Consider the following 14,691-nt stretch of genomic DNA (forward strand, 5'->3'; position numbering starts at 1 on the left):
ATGTATTAACAAAAAATACATTTAAAAAGGAAAAAAAATTGCAAGCCCTTTTCTTACTTATAGCTATAAAGTTTAATAAAAACTAAAAGTATCTGTTTAAAATCTAAGAAACAATTTAAATTATTTAATAAAAAATCCTAAATATTTACATACATTCATTCATCCATTCAGCGATATTTTTCATCATATTTTTTTTGTGAAATATTTTTTAATCATAAAAATTAATTTCAAAACTAATCCTATTCTTCTCAGGGTTTAGCTTATTTCAATTAAATAATTGCAAAAAGGTTTCAATATTTCTTTAAAATAATTAAATTAGTTGGGGTTTTTCTAAAATGAATTGGGGGTTTGTTTTTTATTTTTTCTGCAAAGAAAAATTGTTCATGATGTTGGGTTTGATTTATTAGAGTTGTTTTATAACTTAAGAATTTTCATCGGTTACGTAAATGTAACCTTGTTGTTGTAGAATATTTAAACGTTTTTCCACAGCATCACGATCTGAAATTTAAAAAAAAAAAATAATAATAAAACCAGATTTAAATTTTAAACATTATTATTTAGTACTTTTTTAACAAAGTAGTAAATCATGAAAAATTGTTTATGATGTTAATTAAATTTGATGATATGTTACTAAAAACATAAATTTTTAAGTAATTTAAAAATAGTAGTAGAAATACTACCTTTTTCAAAAACTATAAAATTTAGTAGTTTTTTCTATTGGAAATAATTATTTACAAAATTTCATTTATGAAAACCATAATTTTTCTATAAATTTTGTTAAAAAAGTAGTAAATTATTTAATACTTAAAAAAATAACAAATTATGGAAAATTTAGTTTGATTTACTTTGTTTCTTACAATATCGGTTTTATGACGAATATATTGAAGAAATCTGACTATGACAATGGCCTCCATATAAAATAATATAAACTTTGTTTAAAAAGTAGTCAAAATTATTTAGTACTTTTTTTAAAAAGTAGTAAATCATGAAAAATTGTTTATGATGTTAATTAAATTTGATGATATGTTACTAAAAACATAAATTTTAAGTAATTTAAAAATAGTAGTAGAAATACTACCTTTTTCAAAAACTATCAAATTTAGTAGTTTTTTCTATTGGAAATAATTATTTACAAAATTTCATTTATGAAAACCATAATATTTCTATAAATTTTGTTAAAAAAGTAGTAAATTATTTAATACTTAAAAAAAATAAAAAATTATGGAAAATTTAGTTTGATTTACTTTGTTTCTTACAATATCGGTTTTATGACGAATATATTGAAGAAATCTGACTATGACAATGGCCTCCATATAAAATAATATAAACTTTGTTTAAAAAGTAGTCAAAATTATTTAGTACTTTTTTTAAAAAGTAGTAAATCATGAAAAATTGTGTATGGTGTCAATTAAATTTGATGATATGTTACTAAAAACATAAATTTTAACTAATTTAAAAATAGTAGTAGAAATACTACCTTTTTCAAAACCTATCAAATTTAGTAGTTTTTTGTATTGAAAATAATTATTAACAAAATTTCATTTATAAAAACCATAATTCTTGTATAAATTTTCTTTAAAAAGTAGTAAATGATTTGAAAAAATTTTACAAAAAATAGTAAAATTTGAGAAATTTTTGTTGGAATATTTTGTAAAAGGAAGAGCGACTTTAGAAACCTGTTTATTTTTCAATTTTAAAATAGTAGTAGAAATACTAACTTTTGAAAAGATGGACATTTTTTATTTTTTTCTGTAGAATATTATTGTTCTCATATTGTCAAATAAAATAATACAATTTTATTTTATCAATATTTAAAACAATAATAAATTATTTACTGCTATTTTACAAAAAGTAGTAAATTTAGAGAAATTTTTGTTGGAATATTTTTAATGAAACAATAATTTTTTATTTAGTATTTTTTTAACCTTCGCTTTACCAATACCCACCCGGGTGACCACATCGTTTTTATTGGATTAATATTTTTTTTAATTTTGTTTCGATTTATATGAAATTTGCAATCACTGAACAAATTTTAGAGTTCTATAGAATTTAATAGAAACATTTTAAACTTTTTATAAGGTTTTTTCAATTTTTTAAAATTTCGTTCGTCGCATATATTTATAGAAGTGTAGTGTCACCCGGGTGGGTATTGGTAAACCATGAACATAAAAGACCTTTGGTAAAGCGAAGGTTAAGTTAGTAAGTTGTTAATCATATTTATATGAGCCGGCGGTTTATATTGTTTTTTATTATTCTACTCTTTTCGGTTAATTCACAAGCTTTTTAGTCAAAATTCACGAAAAGTGTCTTAGGAATTGCTATAATTTAGATAAAAATCCTGAAACAGGTTCTTTATTTATTATTAAACATTATTTTGGATTAAACAATGTGCAGTTTTCGAACTTTGAATCTTTGGTTTGAGCTTAGTTTGAGAATTTTTTTTTAATTTTTCTAAATATATCTAATAATAGATTATGTACTTACATTTATTTAAAAGCATTTTATCTTGTGGATGATTACATTTCTGCACCAATGAATGTAATAAAATGTGAGCTGTATTATAGCGTTCAAAACAATTTTTGGTATTACTCAGTAACTCGTCTAAAGCAGCAGCCTGGCACTAAATTTAGCAAATAAATTATTAGCAAACTTTAACTATAAGAATAAATAAAAACCTATCTTACCATATCTAAAGCATAATCGTATAAAATTTTATCGGCTGTAATATTAAATGCATTGGCTTTTTGCAATAGACCAGTGCCATTTAATTTCTTCGATTCAAATAAAATGCTGCGATATTTTGAATTCATGGTTAATAAAGCTAAAAATAAAAACAAATTAATTACTTTTTAGCTAAAAATAATATGTATAAAGTATAAATTACCGTTTTTAACATTTGAGGAGGGCTTTAAACTGCCACTTCTTAGTTGTTGCGATGCTAAATTTAGGCCGGATGACAGCAGCTGCAAAGCTCTTACCAATAACACTAATCTCTCGGCTCTCTTACAATGCTCGGGAGCATGCGGTGGGATTTGTGGTTGTTCATTTGAGCCGGCTGCCATCAAGGCGGAGAGTGGGGCGCAACGTGAATCAGCCACTTCTTGTATGCAATCGGTGAGAGCCAAAACAAAATTCAATTTGGACAGAGTCTCATTGTGTTCACGATCCATAAGGGTTTCTTCCGACAGTTCGGGAGCATGGAATGCATGCAAATGATGATGGCTATCCGTTGGATTACCAGCACCGGCGGCATTTGTATCCAACAGACTTTGCAATCCACCGGTGGCACCCAATTCGGGCAAAGTAAAAGCTCGGGGTCCCAGCATGGGATGCTGATTGTTATTCTCCGAGGAGGAACCAGAGCCCAAAGAACCCACCGAGCCGGGAGCCACCATTAATGTGGGACTGCCTAGAGTGGGTAATTTTGTGAGAGCGGACGGAAGCACGGGTGAACTATGTCCGGAGCGTCTTAAAGGCGATTGTGTTTGACCACCAGGACTCACCTGCCAGGTGCAGGGAGCCGAGGGTGGTGGTGTTTCCGACAGCGAGCCACCCGAAGTCGAACGATGTCTACCGGTGGGTGGTGTACCAATAGCAAATTGCACAGCTGGCGGTGATATGGAATTAATATCACTACTAACACTACTCTTGCGATGCTCTTGCCGGCCCTTGACACTAATTGGTTGAGATCGCGGTATCTGTTGAGCCGGGGAGGCTGTCGGTGCTGTAGTCGACAGCTTTGGTGACGATATCTGTTCACTGTTCGCCCTATAACGCACTTGATTTTTGTCCAAGGGCGAAACATTGGGTGCGGTGGCCGCCACTGCGGGTACATTAGTATTTGTAGAGTAGCGTCTTACTGGTGCCGGTACGGGTTTGGGTTCAGAAATTGGTAAAGTACTAGGTCTTGGAGGACTGGACTGATTTTGAACTGCATTATTAGCGGCCTGTTGTTTAGTGGAATGTCTGTAAAAGTTGAACATTTTTAAATTTATTACAGATTTTTGGGAAAATTTAAAACAAAAACTTACTTCTTTTCATATTCAATAACATTTGGATCTTCTGGAAGATTTTTGGGTACTAATACAAAGTCATCGGAATCTTCATGAGATTCCGAAGATTCGGTATTGTTTTCACTTTCACATAAAATACCCACATTTGTGATTGTAGCACAAATGGCAGGATTTTCAACCACCGAAACTGTAATGAAAGAAAATTCTAATTAAAGATTAAGTTAATAGCTGGAATAGATTAAAAAAAAGTTCCTACAAGTTCCTACAATCTTTTCTTACTGAAAGAAGGATAATATTTAAATTTTTAAACAATAGCGTTAACAACAGCAGATTGTCAATAGAACTGCTGAATTTGTCTTGCTGACATGTAACAAAAGTTATAAAAAAGTCAAGGAGAGTCAGCAGGGAAAGAAAATCTAAAGGCTTTTGTTATTTATAAATAAACTAAAGAAATTTGTCTTTAACAAGACGAGAATCCAAAAATAGTTCCACTTACCAGCATTTTCATCTTGAAAATCATCATCTGCTCCTTGTTTTTGATGCTTCTGTTGCTGTAATTGTTGTTGTAACTGTTGCTGTTGTTGCTGCTGCTGTTGTTCAAGTTGTTGCTGCAATGGACTTTTCGATTTTGTAGGCGGTGTTGTACCCATAGCCAAAGAAGCTGGTATATCACCTACAATAAAAAAAAAACAAAAAAACAAATTTTAAAAATAATTCATAGAAAATCTCAATATTTTACAAAAATATTTTCATAATTTCAAAATTAAACAAACAAACAAACAAACAAACCTGGTGATGTAGCCGCCTTTTTGCCCTGCAAGAAACGATGATTGAAAAAGCTTTCAAATGAAATTCTGTCCTTGGCATTGCGCCGCAATAAACACAATAACAAATCACGTAATTCGGGCGAGACACCATTGGGTATTCTTTAAAGCAGACGAAGAAGAAGAAAAATAAATATGTTAGCAAAAATATTGAATTAAATGCATTTTGTATTTATACAATGAAATCGTTACAAAAAAAATATTTTTAGATTTTTATAGCTAAAATCTAAAAACATCACAAAACTATTTTATCAGACACAACAACTTACTTGGGTGCTAAATTGGCATTTTGTTCGTAATAGAATTTCAATTCATTTGGTGTTTGTGCATAGAAAGGTGCTTTACCCGTTAAACACTGATAAACGATCGTGCCCAAAGACCATAAATCAGCTTTAGCATCATATTGCAAAGACATTATAACCTCAGGAGCCTTTTAAATAATAATAAACAAAAAATAATAATATAAATAGTGCCTAAAACAATGTTAATATTTTCAATTTTAACCCACCATATACATGGGTGAACCACATAATGTAGCTGCCATAACGCCTTCATTTAGAAATCGGGCAAAACCAAAATCAGCTAAAAATCAAGAAAGGAAAACAAATTTTGTAAAGAAATTTATATTGTCAGAGAGAAATATGAATGAAATTCTCATGTGTAGTTGGAAGAAAGAAATAATTTAAAAATTTTACCTATTTTGAGTGTAATCTTTGAGGGTGCTGGCAGTGTTTTGCCATAATTGTGCGATAGTAAAATATTTTGTGGCTTCAGATCACGATGCACAATTCCTTTGGTATATAAAGCTTTCATGGCACCAGCTAAAAACAGAAAAGAAAACAAATATTGAATGAAAATATTAAAAATAAGAATACAAATGTATCATCATATCGATTAAATATGTACATACAATTAAATTTATTATTAAATGAATAAGAAACATATTTATTTAAAAAACACAACAACAATTAAACAATGTTCCAATCAATTGATGGCCCGATCGATCTACAGAGAATATTGAAAAAACTTCTCACATACTGAACTATTCGCCGAGCAATCGATCGTAAATTTCATCTCTATTAATCTAAAACTTAACCATTTTTTTTTTTTCAATATAATACTACTATCTCTGTTTATGAAAATTTAAACCAATTTTTTATTCAAAAATCACTTGAAAATTATTTTTTTTCCCTTTAAAAGAATCAATGGCTTCAAAAATGTTTAAATCGATTCAAACTTTAATATAGATCAGTTTCCTCGTAGATTTTAATTCGCTGGACTGTTTTTAGGATAATAATAACCAGATATATATTTAAAAGCCTCTAAAAATTAATTGTTTGTTTCGAAAAGCTTTAGAATCGATACATTTTCACATCTCGATCACTTCTCAGATCGACATAGAAATGTTTGAAATTCTATCCTAAATCAATTCTATATTTAAAATAGCATAGAAGTCGATTTTTTATAACTGAAATACACGGATGTCTTTAAGGACAGTTTAAACCAGATTTTTACTTTTTAAATCGATTCATAATACTTTTTTTTCAGATCGGTTTCAAAAAGTTTAAACATCTATTGTAATACACATGTCCCTAAACTGTTTTTATGACAATTAGAAACAAATCTCCATTTAAATCGCCAAAAATTAATTGTTTATTTCGAAATGCTTTATAATCTATCCATTCTCTCATCTCGATCACTTCTCAGATCGACATAGAAATGTTTGAAATTCTATTTTAAATCAAATCTATATTTAAATTAGAATAGAAGTCGTTTTTTATAACTAAAATACACTCATCTCTTTTAAGCACAGTATGAACCAGATTTTTACTTTTTAAATCGCTTCATAATACTTTTTTTCAGATCGGTTTCAAAAATTTTAAACATCGATTGTAATACACTTTTCCCAAACTAATTTTGTGACAATTACAATCAAATCTCAATTTAAATCGCTAAAAAAGCTTTAAAATCGATCCATTCTCTCATCTTTGAAAATCTAACGTAGCTCACATCTATATTTAAAATAGAATAGGGATCGGTTTTAATAACTGAAATACAATGATCACTTTTAAAGGACAGTTTAAATCAGATTTTTACTTTTTAAATCGCTCCATAACACATTTTTCGATCAGTTTCAAAAAGTTTAAACATCAATTGTAATACACTTGTCCCTAAACTATTTTTATATAAAATTTTAAACAAATCTCCATTTAAGTCTCTAAAAATTAATCGTTTGTTTAGAAAACCTTTGGAATCGATAGATAGATAGGTATAGAAATGTTTGAAATTCTATACTAACTCAAATCTATATTTAAAATAGTATAGAAGTCGCTTTTTAATAACTGAAATACACGCATGTCTTTTAAGAACAGTATTAACCAGATTTTTACTTTTTGAATTGCGCCATACCCTCGTCTCGATTGCTTTTCAAATCGGTTTCAATATGTTTTAATACATATTTCTATTTTTTCAATTTGAAACAGATTTGCCTGAAATTCATTCAAAAGCTGGGAAATTGGGTACCATATGAATTGAAGCCGAGAGATCTTGAAAGACGAAATGATGTTTGAACTCTAAAAGAAAATTATTTTTACACCGAATAATTACTTAGTATGAAAAATATCGTATGTGAAGCCCTGACAACCAGCCTAAACGACACCAAAACCACGTTCCCACGACAATAGGATCTCCGTTCCGGAACGACCCGAATTATATTCGTCCAAAGATTGTCCACTCAGCGACTGCTGTACAAACCGAAAGTTTTTTCCCCAGGAAAGAACAATCGGTCACAGTCGAAATGTTACAACAACACCAAATCCAAATATCCGTGCCCAGAATATGCGACCATACCCAGAATATGCTGCATAACCTCCTGTCTATACTTGACAAATATTTATCTTATCAATTAATGACGTTTGTTGTCAAGACAAAGTTACCTAAGCAAAATCACTAAGATTTTTGTCAAAACGAAGCAATAATACTAATAAATGGAGACTATACCTGATAATTTTTTATCTTGACAACAATTTTGACGTTTATCATCACATTAATTTAACAGGTATAGACATAGGGTTATAAATATTAAGCTTTCGAAAATGCATATTTACATCAATACTTTATGTTACATCCCAGTAATGCCAAATTATTTTAAATAGATGGAGACACATGTCTTTAATTTTTAATAATATTTAGTTTTATATCGAATAATTTAATATTAACGTAATATTTTTTAAATTTTTTAATAATAATTAATTTTCCAGCAACTTACCCAATTGTATCAAAAATAACCGCACTGTATCCTCGCTTAAAGTACCCTTGACACTTAAATAATCAGCCAAATCACCGCCATTGCAATACTAGAAAGAAAGAAATAAAACAAAATTAAAATTTATTACTAACTTGCAATAAGAATAAACTATGTAGAAAAAGTAAGTATAAAATGATCTTAATCTTGAGAAATTAACAAAAATCATTTTAAACTTGACCTGTAAAAATAAATCAAAGTGTAAATTATACAAAAAAAAAAAAAAACCTAGTATTAGTTACACACAGAGACCAAAATTTAAACATATTTAAAAACCTGTCATCTTTTTAAAAGACACAAGTGTAAATGCAATGAATGATTTAGATGATGATGATCAAGATGTTTATAATTTAAATGGCCATCTATGTCAGCCTACTTGTCTGGCTGTAAAACATTATTTTTTTTATAGTTTCAAATGGTACAAATTAATATTTATGGCAGAATAAAATTGTTAAACAGGATGCTAAAATTTATTAACAGAAAAGGTTGAAGAGTTAAGAAGAAAGCTGAGGAAATTTAAATAACAAGATGTTATTAAAGGAGAAAAATTACCAGATGCTATTAAAGCGAAGCATTTCTTTTTTTTTATAAAGAACTTTCCATAATGACAGAAACTATTAAATATTTGTTGACTTAGTGCAAACAAAGTCATAAAAATGTTTACATTCTAAAAGAAATGTAAATGAAAATTATGAGTCATCTTTAATAAGATTTGTTTTTGTATTTTTTAATGCTATGAATAGTAATAGTCTATGATATTACAAGTAATAACTAAGAAATTATTTTTGAGAAAATAAATTTGAAAGCTGTTTTCTATATGTTAAAGAATCAGCCGGAAAAAGTGCAATGATGTCAGTCATAGAGAACTATATATAGACACGAGACACTGCGTGTTGTCAAACAAAAATAAAACAATTTTGTCATAACGAAGCAATAATACTAATAAATGAACAGTTTTACGTTTATCATGACAAAAATGTATTAGGTATAGACATAGGGTATTGTTTACCCATAACATATTAACGCTTTTCTATTCAAGGCACTAGACAACATTGCAGTTTTAAGGATGCCATATCATAGAATTATTTTGCGTGACAGATAACTGTCATACCGTAAAGTTCATTACAAATTTGTGAGTTTTATGATAAATGGAAAATTGAATTTCAAAAGTTGTTTTAAATTAATAAATCTTTTTAATAATTATTTATCATTAAGTATATATTAACTACATTAATATTTAAAAGCCCTTGTTTTTAATTCAACAAGTGCTTTGAATTTTTGTGTCAAATCTTCATTAACCCATATTTTTCACATTAACAATTAGTTTTATGATCTTATTAATGACATTACAAAGTAATTAAGTAAATTTCACTTAAAAGAACAATGTGTAATAATATCTATTAAAAAAGAGTTTAATCATCACTTCAGCCAAGGGGGAAAAAAAGAATTTCACATGTGTGTAAAACACAAAATTTAATTTATTATAAAATTTTGTTATTTACAAGTTTTGTAAAGTTTTAAAGGGAAAATTTGTAAAGCGTATGGTTGCTTTTCAACTTTAACCACAAACCATTAAATTGTACAACAAATACACAACATTACTTTTGCAGCAACAAAAGAACCTAAACAATTGAAAACAATAATGACAAACTGACAAAATGACTGCTGCCTTTTTTTTGTAGAAGCATTTAACATGTCAATGACTTTCTTTACACTGTTTATGCAGAACATTTTGTTATTGTAAACAACAGAAACGATGAAATCGGAAGTGAAATGATAATTATATACATATAAACAAAAAATAAAACAGACTACAAAAAAAAAATCAAAACACAATAATAGAATAGATTACATGAGGCAAAAAAAAACTGTCTTGTTTATATAGATTATTACAACAGCAACAAAAGCAAAAAGAAGAAGAACCAGAAAAAAGAAAGCAAAAAACATAAAATGGCACAAAAATACAACAAAGTTGTTAAAATTTAATAATAAAAAAAAATAATGTTATTATTGTAACAGTGTAATTGCAAACGTGTTACGAAAGAAATGTAAAAGTTAAACAAGGTCTGCAGTAATTAAATCTTTACATTTTACTCTTCACATTGTATAAAAAGAGACTTTTACATTCGTTGGATATTTAGAAGTGAGAATTCTTGAGCAAAATGTCAGTAGCTTAGGGTTTACGATGAATAAATAGGGATTTCACTAACTGCACCCTATCACTTCGCTAACAAATAAATAAAGTAGACAAATTAAAGGTTAGAAAGTAAATTGGCTGTCAAGAATTAAGCTGTCATCCCTTTATTTAGTACAAACATGGGAAATTTTAATCATCAAATAATCTGAACGATTTCTGAATTGGGTTTTTGAAAACCTTAAGAAAAACAATGAATTTTTCAACAAAAATCCTCTTTAGACCCATTTTCAATTATGCGGTTATATAACAAACTAATGTTGATAAGTGATTTTTGATTTCAGCAAGACGGCACCACGAGTGACATAGCCAACCAAAGAATTTAGTTGTTGCATGCGAAATGTCCCTGTCGCGTAGTTTCTCGATTTGATAATGTCAATTGGCCGCCTTGTTATTGTGATATAACGCCGCTGGACTATTATCTCTGGACTAAATACCCGTCTTACATGAAAATACATACAACAAACAACTAATGCTATGAAAAATGAAACTCGGCGTTGCATTGACAATATAATCAAATAATAATTCTAGTATCTCCTAACTAGGTCCATCTTTTCCTCAGCATATGGCTACATAACATCGATTAAAATGAATGTGAATGTCTACGATAAAGGCGCGAATTCAGGGAGTGACAAAAAGGAAATTTCCCCACCCCCAAAACCGAAAAGTTTTAATATAAAAACGGAAAAATTTTAGTGGGTGTATGACTTAAAAATTCGGGATTTTTTCAAATTTTAGGGTTTATTTTGAAACATTTGTACAATATAAATTTATTCAAAGTGTTGGCCATTGTTATCTATGACCTTTTCCCATCTTTCTGGCAACATATGGATTCCGAGCCAAAAGAACTGCTCATCTTTTGAGGCCAAGAACGAATCAAGCCAATATCGGATATTCTGTTCCAAAGTGAAGAGTATCCCAGAGAGATCATTCTGCATCGATCGAAACAAATAGTAGTCGGAAGGTCTGGACTATAAGGCGGGTGAGGCAAAACTTTGATAATGAGGCCGAGCGATGTCATGATGGAATATTTCTGTTTCACGTCTTCAAACGAATCAGTAGCGTTCGGTACAGGCCGAGCGATTTCATGATGAAATATTACTCTTTCATGTCTTCAAACGAATCAGTTGCGTTCGGTACAGGTTCCCTGTGATGGTCTGGTCAGATTTCAGCAGCTCATAATAGACAGGACCCTTTTGCTCCCACCAAATACAGATATTTACCTTAGCATCCTGGATTTGGTATCGATTAGGCTGCTTAACCGGCCTTTACGGACATTCAAAATCGTCTTTCATGGTCTCTCGGTTTCAATTCGTATGGTACCCAATTTCCCTGCTTTTGGATGAATTCTGCTGTTGGCAAACGTTTTGAAATAGCTGCTTGAGTAGATCCCAATGATTTTGCAAGCTCTTGTTGAGTTTGATAACAATCTTCATGGAGTAATTCCTCCAATTCTTGGTGTTCAAACTTTTTTAGCTGGCTTGGGCGATCTTTGTCTTCCGTGTCAAATTCACCACTTCTGAACCGAGCCAATCATCTCTCGCACGTTAAAACCGATGGAAGACATTCATCATAAGCTTTGGTGAACAATCGGTGTGTTTCAGCGGCACTTTTTTTCAAATTAAAGAAGTAAAGCAAAACTTTTGTTGGCACAAACTTTTCGAAGCAAAAAAACCTTTGATATTATATGAATTGGACTCATACCTTGCATCCGAAAAACAGCCTCACACCACAATAATTCCACCGCCAAACTTGCCTATCTTATTTGTGTATTTGGGGTTCAGTATTTTTCTCATCGGTTGTCTTACAATTGTTGTATTTGTAGAAGATTTAATGATGTTTTTGAAAACTGAGATTACGGAAGATTCATTTCCCAAGTTTCCATTGTATTGTCAGTCACTGCAAGTGGTAGGATTTCCGTAAATAAATTCTTCTTAATCATAAAACATATTCACAGATTGAACCTACCACAACTATTTATAACCCTAAGGCAATATATGAGGAGGAACAAATTAAGCTCAACTGTGAAACAAATCTCTATTATGATGGAATTTTTAAAAATAAAACTAATAAACAATTTTCTTTGGCATTTTTATACACATCTGCTCAAAATAATAGATGCACCTAATTGGAAAAAATTTAAATGGCGGTAACATTGAAAATTTCCTCGCAAGCGTTAAGAATACATCATATTATTAAAATTTCTATCTGGCAATGTCATGTCAGTCAAAAATCTGGCAACTATTTGCTTTCATGTTGATTTTTAAAAACGAATTTATTTGAATTACAAAAAATTATTTGCTCATAAAAATAGATACACATCAGTAATTTGTAATTTGTTTATATACAATTTTTTTTTTGTGCAATTTTTTGTTCCTATTTACGTGAAACAGTAAGTATAATTTAAATTTTAGCAACAATTTTATAAAAATAGGACTCTTTTGAAGAAAATGGGACGAAATCATCATTGTACCGAAGATGAGAAAAAAATTGTTCAAACGATGAGAAATCAAGGAAAATCATTACGGGAAATAGCAAAGAGCATAGGAAGATCTTTACATTTTGTCCAAAATGCTTTATCTAAAAAACAAAAAAGAGAAACTCGCGGTAGACCAAAGAAAACCAGTCCAGAAACAGATAGGCGGATCGTCCTTATGGTTAAAAAAGACCCTTTCATATCATCGAAAGCTATTTCTGCGGAGCTATGTAACGAAATCAGTCCACAAACAGTTCGTCGTCGTCTTTTACAAGCTAAATTGCCGGGAAGAATTGCCAGAAAAGTGCCACTAATGTGCCAAAAAAATATCAAGACAAGATTAGAATTTGCTAAAGAGCACTTACAATGGTCCGGGTGTGAAGGCGAAAAAAAAATGGAGAAATATTTTATGGAGCGACGAAACAAAAATAAATTTGTTTGGAAACGACTGCCAAAGAAATGTACGCCGACCAAAAGGAAAAGAATTCCACGTTAAATTTACAAAAAAGACGGTAAAACATGGCGGGGGAAACATAATGGTTTGGGGTTGCTTTTCATGGAATGGTGTTGGTCCGATATTCTGAATAGAAGATACCATGAATGCTAGTGGGTATAGAGACATATTGGAAAACGTAATGCTTCCATATGCATCGGAAAATATGCCATTAATATGGACATTCCAGCAGGACAACGACCCAAAACATAGTTCAAGATTAGTTAAAAACTGGTTCTTGGAGAATAACGTACCTGTTTTAAGCTGGCCCAGCCAATCCCCTGATTTAAACCCAATAGAAAACTTGTGGAGTGAATTAAAGATAAGGCTTTCGAAGGAAGTTTTCAAAAATAAAGACGATTTATGGGAGAAAACGCAAAAAATATGGTACGAGATTCCATTGGAGAAGTGTCAGAACTTGATATCCAGTATGCCCAGAAGAGTGGAGAAAGTTTTACAAAACAAAGGTGGATATACTGGATACTAGCTTTACTTTAATAATAAACTAATTTTTTTAAGATAAAATTTATTAGCTTTTGTTTAATAAGAATTTTTAAAAATGTATCTATTATTATGAGCACCAAATTTTTGGAAATTTAAGAAATTTAATTTACTTTATAATATTTATTATTAATTATGAAATATTTTGTTTTTGTTTTTTACTCTCCTTTTAACTATAAATAAAAATCGACTGAATTTTTTTTATAATTTTACAATATACCATTATTTTTTTTCGTTTTTAAAAAATTAATTTTGGTGTATCTATTATTTTGAGCAGATGTGTACATTCGGGAAGAAAAACGAAATCTGTCAGGGGTAGATGTCAGGAAACCAGTGATGTTCAGCATTTATAACAAAAATGAGCCTAAGAGATCAACTAAATGCTTTCAAAAGTGACAAAAATCTAATTATTTTCAAGAATTACATATATACGGTAAAAATATTCTCTTTTTCGGATGAATCAAGTATTTAGAGGAAAGAATTAAAATGGACTTAACCCATGATACCGAAATCTTTACAATAATCAAATCCACCCAGAACTTCAGAAGCTTTATCAATCGAACGGACTACTTCCTAGTTGGCCACAAATGTATAAATCGTTATTTTCATTATCTTTTCATACGTTTGCGGAGATTTTCCAAAAAACCTACTTATGATTGGAAACACCCATATACTAAACAAAGAGAATTTAAAACCCGCTATTTTGAATTCAAGAGAAAACAAACACAATCAAACAACAAGTTTATCTTCAAAGAGAATCATAACAACAATCATATGCATGTACTACTTATTTCATTACAAAGCTTTGACAAGCAAAACAAAAACAAAGACAAAACACAACAACAACAAGAGACAATAAGCTCAATTATAATATTGAAAAAAATAT

General features: G+C 29.9%; 1 protein-coding gene across 1 annotated transcript in view; it reads right to left on the reverse strand.

The window, feature by feature from the left end:
* Positions 1-347: 347 nt before the first annotated feature.
* Atg1 (serine/threonine-protein kinase unc-51-like protein Atg1) overlaps positions 348-14,691 on the reverse strand; it is a 69,345-nt gene continuing 55,001 nt past the window's right edge. Inside the window, exons 3-13 of the mRNA XM_065503110.1 lie at positions 8,106-8,193; positions 5,533-5,658; positions 5,346-5,419; positions 5,107-5,267; positions 4,803-4,939; positions 4,510-4,686; positions 4,032-4,200; positions 2,885-3,966; positions 2,685-2,821; positions 2,485-2,620; positions 348-498 (exon numbers count right to left, since the gene is read on the reverse strand). Coding sequence (XP_065359182.1) covers positions 422-498; positions 2,485-2,620; positions 2,685-2,821; positions 2,885-3,966; positions 4,032-4,200; positions 4,510-4,686; positions 4,803-4,939; positions 5,107-5,267; positions 5,346-5,419; positions 5,533-5,658; positions 8,106-8,193 — 2,364 coding nt within the window. The 3' untranslated portion in view covers positions 348-421. The remainder of the gene's footprint in view (positions 499-2,484; positions 2,621-2,684; positions 2,822-2,884; positions 3,967-4,031; positions 4,201-4,509; positions 4,687-4,802; positions 4,940-5,106; positions 5,268-5,345; positions 5,420-5,532; positions 5,659-8,105; positions 8,194-14,691) is intronic.

The sequence above is a fragment of the Calliphora vicina genome, chromosome 3 (assembly GCF_958450345.1).
Source record: "Calliphora vicina chromosome 3, idCalVici1.1, whole genome shotgun sequence".
Taxonomy (NCBI): Eukaryota; Metazoa; Arthropoda; class Insecta; order Diptera; family Calliphoridae; genus Calliphora; species Calliphora vicina.